General features: G+C 56.5%; 1 protein-coding gene across 2 annotated transcripts in view; it reads left to right on the top strand.

Annotated features, from left to right (window-relative positions):
* Positions 1 to 22,173, top strand: part of PRDM11 (PR/SET domain 11) — a gene marked incomplete at its 3' end in the record, with an annotated part of 77,426 nt that extends 55,253 nt beyond the window's left edge. The window contains exons 6-8 of one of the 2 annotated variants that reach the window (XM_080815192.1): positions 14,210 to 14,397; positions 18,202 to 18,828; positions 20,009 to 22,173. In XM_080815192.1, coding sequence (XP_080671318.1) covers positions 14,210 to 14,397; positions 18,202 to 18,828; positions 20,009 to 22,173 — 2,980 coding nt within the window. Of the gene's footprint in view, positions 1 to 3,259; positions 3,682 to 6,638; positions 8,846 to 14,209; positions 14,398 to 18,201; positions 18,829 to 20,008 lie in introns of those variants that run through there. The other variant, XM_080815193.1, reaches the window with a different exon arrangement.
* Between the last annotated feature and the right edge of the window lie 568 nt (positions 22,174 to 22,741).

The raw sequence follows: 22,741 nt of genomic DNA, 5'->3' as shown, positions 1-22,741 counted from the left end.
TGCCCACAGCCCTCCTGTTGGGTCTGTGCTGCTGGCCCAGGCAGGGGTTGCCAGGTTCCCGCCCAGAGGGGTCTGTGCGCTGTGTGGGAGGTCAGACTTGCACTGGTGCCTCCCTGGTGCCCCTCTCTAGGCCCCAGGAGCTGTGACGGGTGTTTGGAGCTGGGTTGAGTGGGGAGGGCCTCAGATGGCCAGACCAGGGCCACCACTGATTGAGCCTTCTGTGGGTGTTTGCGCGGTTCTGTGACCCTTGGTGGCTGGGGTATGTGGGAGAGGTTGTGCCTGGAGGGAGGGCCATCAGGAACTTCCTAAGAGGGAGTGTGCTGTATTTCAACTCTGCCACCTTCCCAGCAAACAAGAAGTTGGTTGGACGTGGGGAGGCTATGATGAGGTCTGCTGTCCCCTTCCCCAAGCCTTCCTGCCCACATGGTCTCCCCACCTGAGAGCTGCAGGTGGGGAGCACGGGGAGGGGGCGAGGAGGGAGAGAGGGGCTGTGGTTTACACTCTCCAGAGCACGCTAGGATTCGTCCTCTTTTCAGGGCGGCTGTTCTCACTGCCACTTAATAGGGGCAGAAACAGAGGTGCCCAAGGACAGGTGGACCCTTCCCTCCAGCCCCCTTTCACATCATCTGGAGAGCTCGTGCCCTGCAGGGGGCTCCAAGAAGGCCATGGTCACACTCCTAACCGCCTTCTCCCTGACCACTGGGTGCCAGTTGGCCTGGCCCTTAGAAGTCCCACCCATTTGCAGAGCTGACCGGGGAACGGGGCGCCCTTGATGGCCTTCGATGGCCTGGCCCTCCCAGTCCTCCCCGGACTCCCTCCTTCCACCGTGGAAATCATTTCCTGTACCGCACTCGTTGAATGAAGGCACAGACGGTGTGCTGCCAGGGCCCAGAGGACAGAGCAGGGGGCCTTTGAGCTGGGCCCTCACAGGGGCCGGATTGCATTTGAGGGCACTGTGACCAGGGACACAGAAGTGGGGACCAGATTGGCGGCCTGGGCGTCTTCCCTGTGGCTCCCGCCTGGCTCTAGGTGAGCAAAGGAGAGTATGTCTGAGTGCAGCCTGGCTTCAGGGCCTTTCTGCACGGGAAGCTTGGCCGGCCGAGCTGATTCCGTGCCACACTTCCACCCATCTCTGATCTTTCACTCTGGGGACAGGCTTGACCACAACCCCCAGGAAAGACATCATCTGAACTAGCTGGACGATCCTCTGACACCCCAGAGATTCTGACTTCATCGGGCCAAGGATGAGCCCACGGTACTGGTATCTCTAAAGCTCGCCATAGCCAGGCTGACGCGCTGCTCATGTTGAGAACCCCTACTCTATCCTGCCCTTCCTGCCACAGTGGTACAGCCGAGGCCCAGAGCGGGGCAAGGTCATATGCAAGGTCATACGGTCAGGGGCAGAACCAGAACTTGAACCCAGCTCTGGACTTCTGGGCCTGCGTTCTTTCTACTCGTGCACAGGGCTCAGGCGAAAGCATGGCCTCCTGGGCTCTGTGTGGGGTGGGTTCTGCTCCTGCAACCTTGCTGGCCTGGGGTCTGACCTGTCTGCCAGCGCCTATCTGATGCAAGATGGCACCAGGTGGGGCCCCTCTCTTTCAACGGCCAAGGAGTAGGGGTGGTTGGGGGTGTGGTTTGTTGCCACGGAGCTGTCCCTCTGGTGGTAATCGGAGGGGAAGCCAGTTTCATCCTGGGAACCCGCCTTTCCCCTTAACATACAGCTTCCTTTTGCGCTTGCTCATTCCCGTGTGCAGACATCTTCTCTTGTACCGTGACAGCTTCGGGCCTTGTGCATGTTTGGATGGAGTTGATGAGTTTTTTCAAAAAATTAAGTGGTGGGCCGGGAAGAGAACGGGCATCAACATAATGATTGTTGACTTTATGGCCTCCCTATGCTGGGGGCTCTGCGTTCATGAGATCGGTGGTCTGAAGCCGGGGGCTCTTTTGCTTTGAGACGTGCTGGGTGGTCACAAGTTGTCAGGCGAATGCTACTGGTTTCTATCAGGCAGAAGCCAAGGATGCTGAGAAACGTCCCACATGGCCCAAGACGCCCGTTCCCACTCACAGAGAAGTTTCTAGCCCCAAATGCCAATAGTGGAGAGACTGAAAACCTCCCACAGGAATTCTTCCTGGCAGCCCTAGAAGCCGGTCCTAGAACTACCACCCTCATTTCATAGAGTGGGAGGCTGGTTTGCACAGGAGACTCTGCATCTAGCTCCAGGTCTGTCTGAGTGCGGGTGCGGGCCCCTGTCACCATCTTGGCCTGGTAACAAAGCCCCAGCCTTCCCTTCTCCTGAGCTACGGTGCTCTGAGTAGGTGGGGTGGGGAGGTGAGGGCTGAAGTATCTTTGCGCCCCCCACGCCTCTCGCCGTGGTTGTGGGAGTGGCAGGGGAGGGACTCAGGCTCGGGGTTCCTCTCTTGGGGGGTCTCAAGGTCTCAGCCAGTCAAACAGCCCCTGGCTATTCTGTGCAGTTGGAAGCCAGGGTCACTCCTGGCCTGCATCAGAGTGGAACTGGTCTCCCAGTGGGCGCTTACGGGCTGCTCACTGCTCACTCCCCCGGAGCTGCCAAAAGGCCACAGTGACTCACCCCCAGAGAGCGGCTGCTAGCCAGCACCAAGGTCGGAGGGAGTGTCCACACCCCCAGAGGTGGGGACCTGCGGGGCACTTGGGAACCAGGGAGGGAGATGAAGAGAGCCACAGGACAGAGTGAGCTTTCTGTGACCACACCCTAATCAGAGACGTCACCAGCGAGGCCACACGCTGGGACGCCCACTGTAAATAGTCGCCCTGTGAGCCGTCTGCAGGGGCAATGGTCTGCCCCTAACCCCGGGAAGGACGCTTTGTTCCTCTGGAGGGCTTTAAAGCTCTTGGACGTCGCTCTGCTTTCCCCTCCCTAGTAATGACCCCAAGGTCTGCGCGCCTATAACTTCTGACCCGGCTGGGAGAGGTATCCGGGAGAGGCCAAGTGCACAGCCTGGGCTCTCCCCTCTAGCCAGGGCTGAGGCAGGGCCTGCCACGGAAGGCAACTGACTCAGGCCACGCTCCCACCCGCTATGCCGCACCCCTCCTGCTCTCCTGCCCCCTGAGGAGTGGGGGAAGGGGCCTCTGGCTAGGAGGAGGGTGTGGTGGTGGTGAGTGGGCGAGGGTGCCCAGGTGCCTCCTGGCTCCCCCGCTGGGGGCCGGCGATTAGGAAGGAGGAGGACCACCAGCCCTGATGGTCATTTACCCAATTGTGCTTTGTGGGATATTCAACCCAAGGAATGTGGCGCCCCTGGCCGAGCGCAAGAGGAAACCCAAGTTCTCCAAGGAGGAGCTGGACATTCTGGTCACGGAGGTGACCCACCACGAAGCGGTTCTCTTTGGGAGGGAGACCATGCGGCTGTCCCATGCCGACAGGGACAAGATTTGGGAAGGCATAGCTCGGAAAATCACCTCCGTCAGCCAGGTCCCCCGCTCCGTCAAGGACATTAAGCACAGATGGGATGACATGAAACGGAGGACCAAGGACAAGCTGGCCTTCATGCAGCAGTCCCTGTCGGGCCCCGGGGCTGGGGGCCGGGCCCCCACCATCGTGCTCACTGCCCACGAGAGGGCCATCGAGTCAACCCTGCTCACAGCCCATTCCGGGCACAGCTTCCCCAGGGCAGAACTGGATGGCACCGACAGCCCGTCAACCAGCTGTGAGTACCGCCGGCCTCCCCTCCCGGCCTCCCCTCTGCCTGCTCCCCGGCCTCCTCCTCCTCGGCCATCCCCCCCCTTCCCTGACCCTCTCCTCTCTTCTGTCCCTCCCTGTCTCATCCAGTCTTCCCGTGTACCCTTCCCTCCTTCTGCCGCTTGGTCTTCTCCGCCCCTTTCCGTTCATTCATTCTAGAATATTTCCTGAACTCTGTGCCAGGAGCTGTGCCGGGAGCTGGGAAGACAGAGTTGTATATAAAACCTACAGCACCCCTGCCCTTGGGTCGTCCCTAGACTCGTGGGAATACATGAGCTTTAAGTCGTTGTACAAGGACAGCCCTTAGGAAGAGATCAAGGGTGGACGCAGGAAGTCCTGAGAGCGAGGCTGACTTCCCAGGCGCACGCCCTAGGCCACCTGCTCGGTGTCCCTTGGGCTCTGCGCGCACAAGGTCACGGTGCTGACTTTACCGGGCTGCTCTTGCCTTCCCGAAGTTCATAGTCATTTATGAACAAGAGGCCCTGCATTCACAGTTTGCATTTGGCCCCGCCAGTTCCCTCACCGCCCTGTCTGATGGCCAGAGACCCTGGATCTGACTCTCTCTGGGGGGCGGGGGAGGGCTCCCAGGAGCAGCCTTGGAACTGGGAGGCACAGGGTGAGTAAGAGTTAACCGGCCTCGGCAGCGTGGGGCTCGGGGAGGGGAGCAGGGAGCCTCCAGGCCGAGAACTGCATGTACAGAGGCCCCGCATCAGGAAGGCGCTTGGCACGTTCCAGGACTGAGAGGAGCCAGGGAAACCCAGTGTAGCAGGCGCGGGGGAGGGGGCGCGGGAGGAAGCCAGCCAAGTCCTCAGGGCCCAGGCCAGGGTGCAGGGGGTGGGGTGGGGGGGAATCAGTCTTTTCTCTCTCTTTTCCTAATGTCCTGACTTCTGCGTTCTTTTGCTGCGGCCCACTCCCACTCCCCGCGTTCCTCTGCCTCTCTTCCCCGCTAAGGCACTCTCAGATCTGCCTGTTTCACCAGGTCCACTCCCTGTCCCTACTGCCCCCACATCCCCCTCCACCTCTCTTCTGCCCCATTCTCCTGGGCTTCCTGTGTCCCAGGATGGACTTGGATGCCACGGGCTTGACTGGAATCTCCAGGCTCTAGTTGGGGCTGTAGTTCGAGCTGAGGCTCCCCTGATGGGGCGGGTGAGCAGTCAAGACCCTTCTGTGCTGGGGCCGCACCCCCTTCAGTTCTGGCTTCTGCACACGCCCGCCCCCCACCCTCAGCCCACAGTCCCAATGGGAGCCCGGCCCCTGAGAAAGGGAGCAGGGCAGGAGGACTCCAGGGAGGTCAGTGGCTGGCCAGCCTGGGGAGGGTGATTCACAAAGACCCTGCTTCCCTTCCAAGGCCCCATGCCGTTGTCGGGATTGGGATTGTGCTAGTTTCCTGTTTGGCTAGCGCTCGTGACAGGTGGCCATTCGGGGTCAGTTCTTCGGGACTCAGAAAGGAACAGAGACCGTCCCGTCTGACTTCCTCACTATGTAGACAAGGCAGCTGAGCTCCAGAGATGAGGCGGGCCCCGAGCTAGATTCTGAACCAGAACTCGAGCCCGGGTCTGCCAGCTCCCCGTGAATCTGTGTTTTGCTAAATTGTGGGGTGATTCCGCCCAGTTATGAGAAAAAGAAGGGGGCCTCCAAGCCAGTGAAGTCTATTCCCTCCATCCTGCCCTGCTCTCTCCTCCATCTCCCTAACACAGAAGGTAATGAGGTTACCAAATGTGACCTGGGCTGGGCAGGGGGCACGGGACCCCTCCCCTGCAGGCTTGGCCAGTCCCCCTTTCCCGGTCAGTGGACCAGCTGTTACAGCACGAGGCCAGGGGCTCTGTGGAAGGAGAGAGAACTGTCACCTCAGCCCTGCCCCCTCCTTCCAGCCCTGCCACGCCAGAACGGGTGTCCTGGGTTCCCCCGGGGGGGCGGGGAGGATGACAGCTGTCCCACTGGGTGCGGTATGAGTAATTGGGCTCTTCCCGAGCCCACCTGAGGGAGGCCCTGGGACCCCGTGGAGGCATGCGTGTGGCTGGGGTCAGCAGGAGTCTCTGTCCTCCCCGTCACCTTGCCTGAGGGTGGTTCCGCATTTAGCCCCCCTAGGATGCCCAGGGAACCCATATATTTTTTATTCCTGCCATGGGAATCTGCTCCTGATCCGGCTCCCAAGAGAGCCAAGGCCTGAGTGTGTGGGGGCTGGGCCCCTCTCCCTGTGACTGGCTGCAAGGAGTCGTCTGTGCGAGGGAGCCTGCAAGCTGTCAGACACTCCCGGGTGGCCCACCGGGGGGCGGGTCGAGGGGGACATCAGGGCTGGCCGTCGAGGTGGCTCCCCTGCGAGACACCCTCCAGTCGTCTCCCTCCCAAGCCACCCTGTGCATCGGCCCCCTGTGGCAACTTAGAGCTGCAGATTCTTGCCAAGCCACAAGGCGGCGCAAGCAAGTCCACCGCGGCTGCATGGAGGCTGGAGCCTTTTGGCAGGTGTGGCTCCTGAGGCTTTTGCCAAGCGTCCTCCTGGCGGCTCTCTTGTTTAGTTTCCCTGGCAACCCTGCTAGGTGGGCAGGGGTTGGGTAGGTGGACAGAGCAGGTATCAGCTTTGCTCTGCTGAAACTGAGTCCCAGACAGATGAAGGGAGTCACAGGTTCGACCTGGGCTCCCCAAGACAGCCCTGACCTGGGCTATCCCGCCAGAGTGGTGTCGCTCCGGCAAGAGGAAGGGGGACCTGGGCAGTCCTCGCGCCCACCCTTCTCCCCAGGGGCGCCTGGCTCCCGCGCCTCAGGGATTTGGGGAGCAGGTGCTTCTCTGGGGGTGGGTGGCACTGAGTGAGCCTCAGGGTTGGTGGGGCAGGGGACCAGAGAGTGACGTGGGGGTGGGCCCAAGCCCAGGGCTGCCCCCTGTCTTTCTGTGGTAATCATCTGCCCTTCTCTGTTTCTGTCCCCCAAGATGATGAAGATGAGGAAGCCCCCGGGCCCTCGAGGCAGCCTCTGCGGGCGTCCCTGCAGCGGTCCGCAGAGGAAGAGGCCCGCCTGGCCAGGCCCACCCTGCTCCGCTCCTCCTCCTCCTCCGACCAGTCTGAGATGGTGGGTCCCAAGCCGGAGGCCCTGCCTCGGCCCTCACCCCAGGCCCAGGCCGCCTGCAGGACCCCTCGGCCACACCTCAGCCCGCCCAGCACAGGCCTTGACTGGCAGCTCCTCCACGCCCACGTCCAGCAGACCGAGGCGCTCCAGCAGATCTGCCAGGAGCTGGTGACCGTGCACCGGGACATGGCAAACAGCATGCACGCCATCGGCCAGACCATGGCCGAGCTGACCAGCCGTGTCGGTCAGATGTGCCAGACGCTGACAGAGATCCGAGACGGTGTTCGGGCATCTCAGATGGGGCCCGATGGGGTCGCGCCCACAGGCTCAACCGCTCAGGCCGAGACCCCCCCGGCAGAGCCCCCGCAGGCGGCCCCGGCCCCGGCCCCGGCCCCGGCACGGATTACCAGGTCTCGGAAGAGAAAGCACAATTGCTAGCGCAGCCCGTCCACAGGAGGAGGAAGAGAGACGGAGGACGGGGGCCCGGCTCTGACACAGGAGCCCGTCTTGTGTCCGGGACCGATGGCACCTGTAGGATACCGGGGAGCGCGCCATCTCCTCCCCACGTGCAGCTCGGTGGCCCTGGGCTCCCACAGAGTGTGCTCCAGCCCCACACCCTCGTCTTTGGCCGAGGCTGAAGATGTGGACGAAGCTGCCTGCGGGCGCTTGCTCGTGCCGGAGAGGCGGCCTCCCCGGGTCTGCACCGCGGCGGCGGGCCTCGTGGGGACGCAGGCAGCAGGAGCGGGCAGCGTCTGAATGGGGAATCCTGCTTGCCGGCCTCAGGGCTGCCACAGCCGCCTCCCACGCCCAGATCCTGCTGCTTCCCGAGGGGGTGAAGCCTGAGGACGGGCAGGGGGAGCGGAGCCCCTGCCACGAGGGGCCCGTGCTCTCCTTCCCTGGGGCTCCGAGTGCGCCAGGGGGTGCCCCCTGCCTTGGCCTTGCGCTTGCCCTTGCGGTGCGTGTGCTCAGCTGCTGCGCTTGCCTTTTGTGGAGTGGGGAGACGAATGGGATGGCGTCGGAGGAAGGAGGAGATGCCCTGGCGTTCTCAGGGCACCTTCCGCTTTCCCTGCATTTGCAGATGTGTGATCTCAATGGGTCCTCAGGACAGCTGGAGAGGCAACCGAGCCGGGTGTTTCCGGCACCGTCAAGACCAGCATCACCTGCATTTCATAGATGACAGATGACGCAACCGTTAGTCCAGGTGTGGGGCGGCAGGGTGGGGGGCAGGCGGGCCCGGAAGTCGGGTCTGTGGATTTGCCCGGCTCCCCTGGTCAGAGGCCAGATCTGGAGTTGGGAGGGGTGGTGCTCCTTGCCTCTGCTTTCCTGGGTGCCCCTAGGAGGCAACAGCAGCATTTAGGAAGTGAGTCCCTGACACTACCCTGGCACTAAGGCCGGGGTGCTGGGGAGAGGTAGGACCCGAGCCTTGGCACCCACAAGGTGACTCCTCCTGTGGCTTCTAGAAGAACCCAGCAGGGCTCCTGTCCCATCCAAGCTCCAGCATGCCTCGCCTCCGCTTGCTTGGGCTGCATATGCATTAGCTACCCACGTGTCTAGCTTCATGTTTCATTGCGGACTGTGGACAGACAGCCAGGTTCCTCGAGTCAGGGAGGGTGGTGGGGTGGCACTCGCAAGCTTAGCTCTCCCCCACGTGTAGCTCAGCTCTGTGTCCTCTTTGCTCCCTGGCCCGAGGCTGACCCCAGCAGAAGCTCTCCTCCTGCCCCCGCCACACCGTCTCCCACGTCCGCCCCCTAGAGCCATGGTGGGGGTGGGAGGACCGCTCTCCCCAGTGCCTGCTGTGGCTGTTCCTGGAGTGCTGCTTCTAAAGCCAGACCACGCTTTGTCCCATGTTGAGAGCATGGGGGACACCGGCAATGTCCCTGTGTCCTCAGCTCCATCTCCCCACCCTGTGGTTCTTTGGGGACTCCTGCTACCCCAGACCGAACAGTCCCCTGTCCGACAGCCCAGTGGCTTGATCCTTGCCTGGCACCCCTGCCCTCCAATGCTGGAATCCAAGATTGCCTTCCCAAGTCTTTTTGTTAAGATGGCAATAAAAAGAAATTGATCTCACACTTGGAACGCACCCAGTCTCCAGGATCTTTCTTTGGTGTATATTCTCTTTCTTCGCTTCCTGTGAAAACCTCAAGGCCCGCAGAGCAGGGGTTAGGTGACCGAGGGACAGCATGCCAGCCAGAGGGGCTCCAGCCGCCGGCAGTTCCTGGTTCCGAAAGGACTCAGATGCCCTGCATCGGGCGCCGTGCTAGCTAGCCCTGTGAGGACAGGAACGGAACTGGGGAGCTGAGCGAGACGAAGCAGCCACATAGGAAACCGTTTAGCCATGCTTGACGCCTCTGCACAGCACAAGCAGGGCGTGACTAAGTGACTTTTACCTTCTGCTCCTTAAAAACAGTTAGGGGTCCTGGAAAAACAAAAGTCACCATTTCTGACAGGAGACTCTAGAAGGGTCAGGGGCTATCCATTTGCCAGTGTACTTCAGGGACCAGCCTGAGGCATGAACTTTTTTGGGGGATGTCTCCCCACTGATCCTGGTATCTGTCACAAGGCAGGACCCCACCCGCCAAGAGCTGAGGCTTTCAAAGTAGCCAGAGCAGTTCCTCCAGGTCCCTTTGGGAGCCTCCTCAGAAGAGAAGGGACCTCCTAACCGGGGTGTTGCCCAGGCTTACTCCCAGTCACACAGAGAGGTCCTCCCAAGCAGGAAATCCCCAACTCCCGACCAGGGATCTATCCCCTCTCTAGAAGGTTCCAGCGCCCCTTTGACCTCCTGGAATCCAGCTCATCCTCTTCTGTTCTCAGCCGGAAAGCAGGGCCGTGGAAATCAAACTTAATCCCATTTCTGCCACAGGCAAAGATACTGGGAAGCTGGGATCTTCTCCATCCCCATCCAGGTGCTGAGCAGGAACTGACCGGCCCCTCCCTCTGTTCCTGGGGAGGGAAGGGATCAAGTTGGAAGCAAAGGGGACAGAGAGATGAAGAGCCTGTGAACTTGAGATGAAGTTTCTTTAGTTTCTTTTTGTTGGCTTTAGTGGGGACTGTGGGTCTAGCTCATCAAAACAGGAAGGCGAAACTGGGGCCAGTGGTTGGAAGTGAGTGGGCAGCCAATTTCAGCGTAAGATAGGGAAGTCCCACCTAAGGGCCTGATGCCTCCAGCCACTTTGAGAGCTGCTGGGTGATGTTCTGGCGGAGGCTGGGTGCCCATCTGACCCAAAGACCCACCCCGCTCAGAGACCTAAACATGTGTGAGAAAACAGAACCCAGCCCCTTCTTGGTCCCTCCTTCCCATTTCTGGCTCCGTGGCTGGTGTAGCTTCCTTTCCGTCAGAGACATACCCACTGCACAGGACCATTTGAGCCTGGCCTTTATGTGCCCCACTCCAACCAAATGGCTGCCCCGTGGGTTATTTTCTCTCTTCTGTTGGAACTGATAGTCATTTCCTGACCCAGCTAGAAAATATGGTGCATTTGATAAGACACAGTGGGTGATATATAAAAAGTGTTGTCTTAGTGCTTATCTATCCAGTACCCAAAGTCCGCAAGGAGTTCAGAATAAAAACAATCCATTCTCATCGTGAAACGTTCAGCCCAGAAAACACCCTCCCCCCAATCCCCTTGATTGCTTCAAAGGGCGTCAGCTTCGTGGGTCTGACTTGAAAAGCCATCCGATGAGCCCTAGCATTTGTAGAGTGGCCTGCGTTAGCCATTTTCTGCCTCCTTCTGACATACTCTGTGCCTTTTCTCCAACGAAGTAGTGACCTGGAAACAACAGATCCGGAGATTTTCACTCTCCAGAAGCCTTGTCTTCCAGGGAAGGCTCTCGGAATGGGACAGGCATGGCTCTTCATAAAGGGATTGTCGTATGGGGACAGGAGGATTCTGGGAGTAGATCAAACCATTGGGTGTTACTGCAAAATATTGGTAAGAGGGAGATCTAATTAGAGGTCATTTGTGCTGGGACTCAGCTTGGCTCCATTTACCATCTTGAGGGGACGGGTTGTTAACAATTTGCTGGGAGTTGCCATATATGTCATATTTCAAGGGCCAAGTTTCAGAACAACCAAATACAACCAGATGCTGAACAAATTCTGATCTGTCTTGGACGATGGGATCGCTACCAAGACTTGGAGTTCTCTTCTAAACCTTGATTCTTATCAGGCAGGAAACCACCAGGCGTAGAAAGGGAAATTGACCTGAATCTTTCTAAAGCTTCGGACCTAGTCTAGAAGTTGTTCTTTTGAAGAAATGCCTGAGAATTACGTGTTCCTCATCTCTTTTTTTCCTAAAGTTGAATGCCAGAGAAAATAATTCTAGGTTTTAGAGCTCGATGATTGCTTAAATACCCCCCCAAAAGAGAAGAGTGTCTCTTTCCTTGTGCTTTGTGGCCCAAGAGATTCTTGTGAGGGAAGATGAATGAATGGTTTGCCTTCCGAATCCGGGAGTAGGAAGCTTTGGATCTACCCCAGTTCTGTGCTAACCACAAGGGTGATTAATTGTGGATGTCAAACCCCAAGCTCTCACTAGATTGGGGACTGGAAAATATTTTGCACATTCAGAAGAAATTTCAGTTCTGGAGGAAAGCAGACCCCTGTGCTAGAGAGTTGTGACTCAGGAATATTCGTTCGGAAAGACTTCTTTAGGCCAGGGGTTCTCTTTTCCTTTACCCAATTTCATCCTTAGCAGCATGACTGGGCGTCGTGGATATCATAGTATTATCGTCACAGCGCAGGGAGACCAGTGCTCATGTCTGATGCTGACAAGCGCAGATGCGTTGAGGCTAAGTTCCTGGACCCAAGCAAGTTCTGGGGATCTAAACTCCAAAAACCCTGCAAGTTGTGACCGCCCCCTGGCAGGGTGGAGGCTGCTGCTTCTCTCAAGAGGGGTGAGGCAGCCAAAAACTCACGTTTGCCCTCCGGCCATCCTTGGCTTTACTTCCACAACCTGGGGATCCTTGCTGCAGCTGGTTGCTAGGGGGATTGGTCCCTGGTCTCTAGTTGTCCCCTTGTAAGGTCATGGCCTCCTCCAGGGTCGAGTAGAACAGAGTCCAAAGGGGACTGTCCCCGACAACACAGGGCAATGTAGATTGGCAATGCGGCTGGCCGCCAGGATGGCACCAGTCCTGGAATTGGCGTTCGTGCATGTCTTTTTTTTAGGGCGTGGCCGTGGGGGTAACTGTAGTAATAGCTTAACAAGGAAAACTTGGAAAATACAGAGAAAAAACTGATAAAGCAGATCCCCCTGTAATGGGTAATCAATCACTGGTAACACAGCGGTGTATTTCTTTCAAGTAGCTTCCCGAGGCGTGTTTTGAAAGCATGATTGGAACCGTAAAGTAAACAGTTTCCGGTCCTACTGTTGTCACCCTGTGTTCTATCAGGACTGTTTTTCCACGTCGTGAAAAATCCTTTGCAAACATTTTCTTTAGATGAGTAACAACATTCCATCGTACGGATATACCATGGTTTACTGAACCGTTTCTCCAGTATTAGAGGTTTCAATGTCTTTGCTTTTGCACGATTGTAAACAGTGACAGGCAGGGTGATGGGGAGCACAGTTTGTCTGCTTGGTCTGCATTTCACGGTCCCTTTTTAAATTTTGCAAAAATTGTGACAAAACGTACATACCATAAAATTGACCATTTTAACCACTTCTTTTTTCAGGTGTACAGTTTGGTGGCATTCATTTTGTTTACACTGGGCACCCAACACTACCATCCCTCTCCAGAGCTCTTTTCGTCTTCTCCAACTGAGACAGGATACCCATTAAACCCTAACTCCCCATTCCCCAGCCACCCCACACCCGCACCACCCCCCCCACCCCCGCCCCACCCACCACTGTTGTACTTTCTGTCTCCCTGAATTTAACTATTCTATTTGACTAAGTACCTCATATAAATGGAATCTTACGGTATTTGTCCTTTTGTGACCTGCTTATTTCACTTGGTATGTATCTTCAAGGTTCATTCATGTGCTAGCATATATCAGATTTCCTTCCTTTTTCAAGCTGAGTAATATGCAGTGTGTGCGTACCCCACATTCTGTTTATCCATTTATCCACTAGTGGACGCGGGGGTTGCTTCCACCGCCCGACAATTGTGAATCATGCTGCTAGGAAGGTGGGTCCACGAATACTTGTTCGAGTCCGTATTACCAAATTTGTGTCCCAAAGGGCTGGGCCAGTTTACGCTCTACCATTAGAATGGGAAATGCTTTTCTAGCCAATATGGATCTTATTGTTAAAAAAAAAAAAAGGAGAGAAATCTGTGCCAATGAGACAAGTTGCTACTTTGTGTTTCTTATCAGTGATGCTGAATACTTTCCATTTGTTCATTTGTTCATGACCCGGGTGGATTTTTTTCTGTGAATTACTCCTTACCCTGGACTGCTCTACAGACAGCTCTCTGGGTAAAGCCAGTCAGACAGATTTTGATTTCTTCCCTGTCTTTGAGACAAACCATAACCTAAGGGAAAAAAGTTTATTTTTCCAAATTTCCTAGATCCTTAAGACGTCAAATAATTTCCTCTTTTAATCTCTATGCCTCCACTTCTCTGTACGTGTTATGTCATCTCATCTTTTAGAGGAGGCAGGTTGGATGTTGGAAATGTGATTTCAGGGAGAGCTGGGGAAGGGAGAGATACTGAGGGCTTGGCGGAACTTTCAATGTTATCTGCGTGTCACTGGGTCGGTGTCACAGACTCACAGAGGAGCCGTGAGTTCTACAGGGGAAAATATAGACTCAAAGCTCCACCTCCCATTTATTCGTTGTGTGACCTTGGGCAAGTCACTTACCTTCTCTGAGCCTTAGTTTCCTTACCTTAAAATAACTTAGATTAGTGAGTGGTTGCTAATCTTCTCTTGTCACTTATCTACCTCCATCTTCTGTCTGGATTGGACACCCACTTTTTAAAGATATTAATCTTCCGCATTTATTAATTGCCCTTTTGGGCACCCTCGTCACATGAGTTATTTCTGCGGGGCTTTGTGAAATACTGGAAAGAGTCCGAGAACCCCACACTCCCCACCATTGGAGGCCTGCAGGTGTCTGGGAATCCCTGCACTTAAAAGTTAGTGAGGAAGAAATGACCTGATCTTTCCGGTTTGCTGTCATTTTTGTATCTGGTGTTGAATTGTATATTTACCAGAATCTGGGAGGTAGGCAGGGCAGCTATCATTTCTAGGCTCAGAAAACACAGATTCTCAGGGGCTCAAAGACTTGCTCAAGGTCACACAAAAAGGTGAGGATGAGAACAGGGATGGGCCCCTAGCTGGTGTGCCAATCCTGAACAGGCAGCTGCCCCTGGACTTTTCAGGACATGCCACATGCTGGTGGACCTCTGACCTCCCATGCCTGCCCGGCACCGTGCCTGGCCCCGGCAGGCACTCAGCGATGAGTGGCCTGTGTGTTCTCACCTGTCCCCCTCGCCCCCAGGTACGTGGTCATCTCCCGGGAGGAGAGGGAGCAGAACCTGCTGGCCTTCCAGCACAGCGAGCGCATCTACTTCCGAGCGTGCCGGGACATCCAGCCTGGGGAACGGCTCCGGGTCTGGTACAGCGAGGACTACATGAGGCGTCTACACAGCATGTCCCAGGAAACCATCCACCGCAATCTGGCCAGAGGTGAGTGCCCACCCCGAGGCGAGGGCCACGCCTGCCACCCAACACAGGGGAAGCCAGCTTCTCTGGGCGCTTCCTAAGAAAACTGATGGGAAACCCAGTCTACCAGCAATGGGAACACCCAGAGGGACTTTGGGGTGTGGGGTGGGGGGATGGACAGCTGGTCTGGGTGTGAGCGACAGCTCTGGGCAGGGCGGCAGGCAATCCTGCGTGTTGTCCTCCCTCAGAAACCCTGTTACAGACATTTGAGAGTATCCAAAGAGACGAGGCCCCAGAGCTAAGCACATACGTTTCATCAAAATTGATCTTCTTTGCCCAAGTCAAAGGGACAGAAAGGTGCTAGAAGGTGCCACTGGCTCAGTAGTAGCAAACACTGACTAAGTGGGTCCCACGCACAAAGCTGCTGTTCTGTAGTGTGCACGTGCTTATCAGGACAGGAGTGCTCACCTCATGAGCATGCCGGGAGAATTAGGTGGGTACCACACAGAACACATCGAGAGCAACGTCCACCTTGACCCCTGTAAGTCCTCAACTGTGAGTTCTTGATTCTAATGATCCCCTGTGGACTGTGATCCCCATCTCACAACTGCAGAAACCGAGCACCAGATAAATACGGTGACCCCCTCCCCCCAGGGTCACGTGGTTGGGAAGAGCAGTGCGGGGTTTCTCGTGCACATCGGTCTCAGTGCAGGGTCTAGCCTCTAACTTACAGTGTTATAGGCCTCTCTGACCAAACTAGTTTCTTCCCTACTACCTCCTGGTCTCCTTGGAAGGCCAAGTCCCATGCTGTGCACGAACAGTCTCTATTAGAAGAAGGCTGGAGGGAGGTGGGAAGGAGACTGTACGTGTGGGTGATGGCTTGGTGGGTGAGATGTCCATCCAGACTCCATTTAAATGAGTCATTGGAGGGTGGCTTAAAATACTCCCCAGCCCCTAGCCCTTTGCCTCTCTACCATTTCCTCAGTCTGGCCAAGGCAAACTGGTGAGTCTGGCTCCTTCTTTCCAGGGGACCTTCCTTGCGCTAAAAATACACATTCAAATACCCAGAGTCCATGTGGTTCCAGGAACCGGGGCTATCCCCAAGCCCGACCATATCACATTCCTGAGCAACCTACTTATTGGAAATAAATCTTCATGTGGAGTGTGAGTGGAGACGAGGAAGAGGGAGCGGGGTGGCCCACTGCAATTAAGCTATTTTTAGAAACAAAACAGAATAAAGCAGATTGTGGACATTGAATGCACAGCTATTGCCTGACTTGGTAAAAGGTATCTGTGATTGGATGGGCAGTGACAAGGCCCAGTAGACATACCCACTTCTTGTCTTCTTCGGATCTGGGGGTTGGGCATAGGCCGATTTCTCGCAGGAAGGCATGTTTCTATGATGAGATTGCCACGGTTTCCATTTGACCTCTGAAGATGCCTTATGTAAGCGTGTCTGGTACCTAGTAGCAGCTCAATAAATCTTTGTCGAATGGATAAAAGAAGAAATGAATGAAGACATCCAAGAAGTCTCCACGAGAACCGTGTCACCAGAAGAAAAGAAAACCAAGAGAAGTCATATCTGAGGACACAGGTTTCATCCCTTGGCCGTAATCTTCTTGAATTCTTCAGGATTTATAATGTCCTTTCCCCCCTCCCAGTGTCTTCTCCAAAGTACCTCAAGCTGCAGTCATCCTGAGAGAGCCCCGAGACCCAAGGGGAATGCTCAGAGAAGGGAGTGAGCTTACAGGAGTGGTTCAAAGGAGGCGTGGCAGAGAGATTTGAAATGAGATCCATGAAGACTTGCAAAGATACAGGAGGCTGGCCAGGCTGAGCAGTAGGAAACAGGAAGGAGACCGAAAGGCACCGTGTGGGGCAGGGCCAGAGCAGGGGAGGGGGGATGGGGGGTGTTGGTCCTAAAGCCCTTGGGAGTAGTGGTGAGCTCAGTGGCCTTTGGATGTGGCGGTGGCTCTGTAGCCGGTAGCTTTGGCGGACTGAATAGCTAGCTGGTGGAAGCTTAGACTGCTGTGCCAGCCCCGCTCGGGAAAGGGGATTCCTACCCTCAATCACTGAAGGTCTTGCATGGAAGGAGTTTTCTTTGTAATTGGAGGCTGGGGCCCTGGGAAAGGCCAGAGCATGAATTATTAGTCCTTCTTAAGTAGGGACATTACTCGGAGCCCAGAACTGTTTCCTGAAGACAGTGTAAATTATGCCTTTGTGGTTATCTTGTAAGAACAGGAGGCATCTGATATAGTGTTTTCAAAAAATTTATGTTATTTGATCTACTTTGAGTTACTGATTCACTTTGTGGTGCTTCCCCCCATATTTTATGGAGGCTTTGAAATCAATTCCATTGCTGCTTAAAGGTTTCTTTCAGCCCCTAGATTTTTCTGGAAGGCTTGAGCCCCCAAGAAGTCTCCCATGCATCCTAGAAAATCTGAATGACCTTGTCTTTGAGCAGAGAGGCATGAGGACTCCCTGGTGATGTGTAGCCTTGACCTCCCAACATCCTCAGCTCTTTGCTGCCTGACTGGTCCGTGAGAAGTGACAGGGTGGCCCTTGATGTTTAGAGATTCTAAATGGGCAAGTGTCGCATCTGATGTGTAATACAAACCTGCTTTTTTTTTTTTTTTTAACAAGCGTTCATCTTCACGCTTTCTTCCCCTCAGCTGTTATGGAAGTGTAGACTATGAGAGTCACCTGACTTCCAGTGACCTTGAACATGAGGCTGCTCCTCAGGCGTTCATATGAGGACAGAAGAGGGGTGTCCTGAATAAGTTAGCCTCTTTTTGCTGTTACCTGTAGGAAACATGGATTTCCTACATGGCCCAGGGCACAGCCCCCCTTGCCAGCTGGGGTAAGCCAGGGCTCTGTCTTCTGGAACACCTGAATCACTCACAGAGACCCCTTGCCCTTCATTCAGAGGTTTGTTTTTTTTTTAGCAAACCGAGCTTCCAGAAGCCTAATGGCAATGTATATTTGGGACAAGTCCTTGCCCAGAGTCATCTCCCAGGGCCTTGCCCTGATCTAGGAAGGCTTTGTGATTTCCCAGTCCCATGGGCTGCTGTCAGGACCTTCTGAGGGTTCCCCTTGAGCATCTGTACCCCCCAGGGAACCCACTTCTGTAGCCATTTATGAAACTATGTCGGCTGTTTTAAAGAATCAGGCTAAAATTACTGTTGGGAGCTCACCAACATCTTTGAAGTCAGTCACATGATGGCAAGAGATAGAAAAGGGAACATCCCTTGAAGGATCAGGTAAGGAGACACAGCTATATTTCAAGAATGCTTTGGGTCAGTGCGGTCACGCCGCTCTGGCCCTACAGGGCCATCTGGAAGCAGGCAGGGAGCAGGGAGGAGTGGACGCGGTGTTTCCTGCGTACCTTTTACCAAGTCGAAGCAGACATCTTCCGATTGCCAGGCCTGGACAAGAAGCCCGGAGGGTGGGGATCCACAAGCGCTGAGCTCTGAGGTCTGCTCCCACCTGCCCGGTCTGATTGGTGGGGTGTCCGCTTCTAGGGTGACCGCACTCCCAACTGCCTTCCCCTCCAGCATTCCCTGGACCTATAAATGTGCAGCGTACAGACATAAGCCTCCCTCAAAAAGGTCTTTTTCAAGAATTCTTCCCACTTTTTCGGGTCCCACTCTAGACCCTACGACCCACTGAGTGACCCGCCTCTCCCTTTCTGTCACACCTGCCCCCCACAGGGCCAGCCCCAGAGGAATGTGTCCAGTGAACTGGCTAGCAGGAGGCCTGCTTTGTTTTCTGTCAGTTTCTCCCACTTCGGGGCTTTCCCCCACATCCTCACACCCTGGTTTTCCTTCCTAGGAGAGAAGAGGTTGCAGAGGGAGAAGTCTGAGCAGGCTCTGGATAACCCAGAAGACCTGAGGGGTCCCATTCAGCTCCCCGTGTTGAGACAGGGCAAAAGTCCGTACAAGCGTGGCTTTGACGAGGGGGACGCACACCCCCAGGCCAAGAAGAAGAAGATTGACCTCATTTTCAAGGATGTGTTGGAGGCTTCGCTGGAGTCTGCAAAGGCGGAAGCTCGTCAGTTGGCTTTGAGCACCTCGCTGGTCATCAGGAAGGTCCCCAAGTACCAGGACGATGCCTACAGTCGGTGTGCAATGAGCGTGTCCCATGGTGTGCAGAATGTCAGCCGGACCCCGGGGGAAGGGGACTGGAAGATCCCGCAGGGGGCTTCCAAGGAGCCAGGCCCGTTGGAGGATGAAGAGGAGGAGCCTTCGTCCTTCAAGGCCGACAGTCCCGCCGAGGCCTCCCTTGCGTCCGACCCTCACGAGCTTCCCACCACCTCCTTTTGCCCTAACTGTATCCGCCTAAAGAAGAAGGTCCGGGAACTCCAGGCCGAACTAGACATGCTTAAGTCCGGGAAGCTTCCCGAGCCCCCCGTATTGCCAACACAGGTACTGGAGCTCCCAGAGTTCTCGGACCCTGCAGGTAAGTTGGTGTGGTTGAGATGGTGGTCGGAGGGAAGAGCGCCCCATGGGCAGTATGAGGGGGCGAGGCGTGCTCTGTGGGAGCCATCTTTGGGGAGCCCCACGCCCACAGGTGCCTGCCTCAGACAGGCTGCTCCGCAGCCCCCGGGGGGGGGGGGTGCTTTGTGTCTCGCCCTTGTATCCTCCTCGTCAATAAAGGAAGTTCCGCCGCAGGAGGGGTGTGTGCTGTGTTCTTGACCCGCTGCCCTTCTCTGGCGGTCCTGGGGGGTCTTAGCCCCATGCTCAACTTCCAAACCCAATCGTTGTCTCTGCCCCCGCCCAAGCAGGGCAGCTCACAGTTGGGTCGGTGGGGAGAGCTCCCAGCCTTCTCGAACTCAGCCCCGGGACACGGCCTCATTCTCCTCCCAAGTTGCTCTTCCGCCACACATGGTCCTCTCTCCCCTGCCTGGAATTCCAGAAGGCCTGGGACATGCGACCCGTGGCTGCACACCTTGGCCCTTTCCTGTTGGCTGCCTGGATGTTCTAGAGCCCGTCGACAACCAGGAAGGTTTTTTCAGTGCACAGCTGCAGCTGAGACGGGGTATTTACATAGCATTTCCTATTTTAACCACATCCCTTAGCTCAGAATGAGGTGTTTCAGATATTCAAAGCATGCGTCTTAACTCAGCTGCATTCTGATCCTGAAATAAGCTGGGGCCGTGGCAAGCTGCCTGCGTTGGAGGGCAGCACACCTCCCTGACCACGTTAGCGCCCAGAGAAACGGAGCCCCACGACTTGGCTGTCTGTGTGACCGCGGCAGGCTGGGTGCGCTGCGCTATCTCCCGCCGGCTGTTCCCGCAGCGGCCCCAGCGGCTCCGCGGGTAGAGAAGGTGGAGTTCCTTGAGCGCCCACTAGTGGAGGGTAAAGGCAGGCCGCCTGGAGCAGGAAGGCCACCAGGCGTGATCCCCGGAGAGCAAACGTCACACGCGGAGAACAGGAGTGCGCATTAAAAGAAATGAATGAATGAATAAATAAATAAATTAATTAATTAATTCTAGGCTGGGATTCAGTCCATCCCCAGATCTGGCCTCTGTTTCGCACAGTGTGCCGCCGACCTCTCGCGCGGAGCCCCCGCTCATTCTGGAACCGCCTGCCGTTTTGGCCACCCGGGGTTCAATGTTTCCTTCCCATTTGTCTTCCAGCCTCCGAGAGCCTGGTCTCCGGCCCCGCCCTCATGGAGGACGACGACCAGGAGGTCGATTCTGCCGACGAGTCCGTGTCCAACGACATGATGACCGCCGCCGACGAGCCCTCCAAGCTGTCCTCCGCCAGCGGGCGCCGCATCCGCCGCTTCAAGCAGGAGTGGCTGAAGAAGTTCTGGTTCCTGCGGTACTCCCCGACCCTCAACGAGATGTGGTGCCACGTATGCCGCCAGTACACCGTGCAGTCGTCCCGCACGTCGGCCTTCATCATCGGCTCCAAGCAGTTCAAGATCCACACCATCAAGCTGCACAGCCAGAGCAACCTGCACAAGAAGTGTCTGCAGCTGTACAAGCTGCGGATGCACCCTGAGAAGACGGAGGAGATGTGCCGCAACATGACCCTGCTCTTCAACACCGCCTACCACCTGGCGCTCGAGGGCCGGCCCTACCTGGACTTCCGGCCGCTGGCCGAGCTCCTGCGCAAGTGCGAGCTCAAGGTGGTGGACCAGTACATGAACGAGGGCGACTGCCAGATCCTCATTCACCACATCGCGCGCGCGCTGCGCGAGGACCTCGTGGAGCGCGTCCGCCAGTCGCCCTGCCTCAGCATTATCCTGGACGGGCAGAGCGACGACCTGCTGGCGGACACGGTGGCCGTCTATGTCCAGTACACCAGCAGCGACGGGCCCCCGGCCACTGAGTTCCTGTCCCTGCAGGAGCTGGGCTTCTCCAGCACCGAGAGCTACCTGCAGGCGCTGGACCGCGCCTTCTCGGCCCTGGGCATCCGGCTGCAGGACGAGAAGCCCACTGTGGGCCTGGGCATCGATGGGGCCAACATCACGGCCAGCCTGCGGGCCAGCATGTTCATGACCATCCGCAAGACGCTGCCCTGGCTTCTGTGCCTGCCCTTCATGGTGCACCGGCCCCACCTGGAGATCCTGGATGCCATCAGCGGCAAGGAGCTGCCCTGCCTGGAGGAGCTGGAGAACAACCTGAAGCAGTTGCTGAGTTTCTATCGGTACTCGCCGCGCCTCATGGGCGAGCTGCGGTCCACGGCGTCCACCCTGTGCGAGGAGACGGAGTTCCTGGGGGACATCCGCGCCGTGAGGTGGATCATCGGGGAGCAGAACGTCCTCAACGCCCTCATTAAAGACTACCTGGAGGTGGTGGCCCACCTCAAGGACGTCAGCAGCCAGACGCAGCGGGCCGATGCCTCGGCCATCGCGCTGGCCCTGCTCCAGTTCCTCATGGACTACCAGTCCGTCAAGCTCATCTACTTCCTCCTGGATGTGATCGCTGTGCTCTCGCGCCTGGCCTACGTCTTCCAGGGCGAGTACCTCCTGGTGTCGCAGGTGGACGACAAGATCGAAGAGGCCATCCAGGAGGTCAGCCGCCTGGCCGACTCCCCCGGGGAGTACCTGCAGGAGTTCGAGGAGAACTTCCGAGAGAGCTTCAACGGGATCGCCATGAAGAACCTCAGGGTGGCGGAGGCCAAGTTCCAGTCCGTCAGGGAGAAGATCTGCCAGAAGACCCAGGTGATCCTGGCTCAGCGGTTTGATTCCCGTAGCCGGATCTTCGTGAAGGCCTGCCAGGTGTTCGACCTGGCCGCCTGGCCCAGGAACAGCGAGGAGCTCCTGAGCTACGGCAAGGAGGACATGGTGCAGATATTCGATCACCTGGAGGCCATCCCGACCTTCTCCCGGGATGTCTGCAGGGAGGGGCTGGACCCCCGGGGCAGCCTGCTGATGGAGTGGCGGGAGCTCAAGGCGGATTACTATACCAAAAATGGCTTCAAAGACCTGATCGGCCACATCTGCAAGTACAAACAGCGCTTCCCGCTCTTGAACAAGATCATCCAGGTCCTCAAAGTCCTCCCCACGTCCACCGCCTGCTGCGAGAAAGGCCGCAACGCCCTGCAGCGAGTCCGCAAAAACCACCGCTCCCGCCTGACCCTGGAGCAGCTCAGCGACCTGCTGACCATTGCTGTGAACGGCCCGCCGATCGCCAACTTCGACGCCAAGCGAGCCCTGGACAGCTGGTTCGAGGAGAAGTCCGGCAACAGTTACGCGCTGTCCGCCGAGGTCCTCAGCAGGATGTCGGTGCTGGAGCAGAAGCCCGTGCTGCAGACCGTGGACCACGGGTCCGAGTTTTACCCGGACATCTAGGGGGCCGGCGACCCAGAGTTCACTAAGCTGTTGAATATTTTTCTAATCTATACTCATAAGCTTTGATATATTATATAAATATATATATTATATTATATATATATATATACACATATATATATATAAAAAAACCCACACTGAAAATTTTTAAAAACCAAGGTGACACATCCACCAGAAGCCACTGGGAGCTTTCAGAAAGGAATGATGTTGGAAACGGACTCTCCTCTACACGATCTGGCAGCTGTAGCCTCCGTGGCCATCCTTTTCCCTCACGGAAGCCCGTGCTGGGCCCACACGCGTTCCCACCTCACAGCCAACCAACAGCCTGAAGCTAAAGTGACTGGTCTCTGGCATCCGGTCTAGGTGGTTTGTTGTACGTTTCTGCTTGGGGCTGGAGTGGTTTGGGTTTGGGTTTCTGTTCTTGCCTTTCCTTTTCTCATTCGGTCTGCGACGGGGTCATCGGCCCCTTCGTGGCCACGCTGGTGGAGCTGAATCCCATCTCTGATTTGGGACGGGGTGAGTGGTGTATCTGGATAGGGGCTTGTGACTCTTTCCCTCTCCCCCCTGA

The sequence above is a fragment of the Martes martes genome (genome assembly GCF_963455335.1).
Source record: "Martes martes genome assembly, chromosome: 10".
NCBI classification, from domain to species: Eukaryota; Metazoa; Chordata; class Mammalia; order Carnivora; family Mustelidae; genus Martes; species Martes martes.
This window is presented reverse-complemented; position numbering and strand designations above follow the sequence as displayed.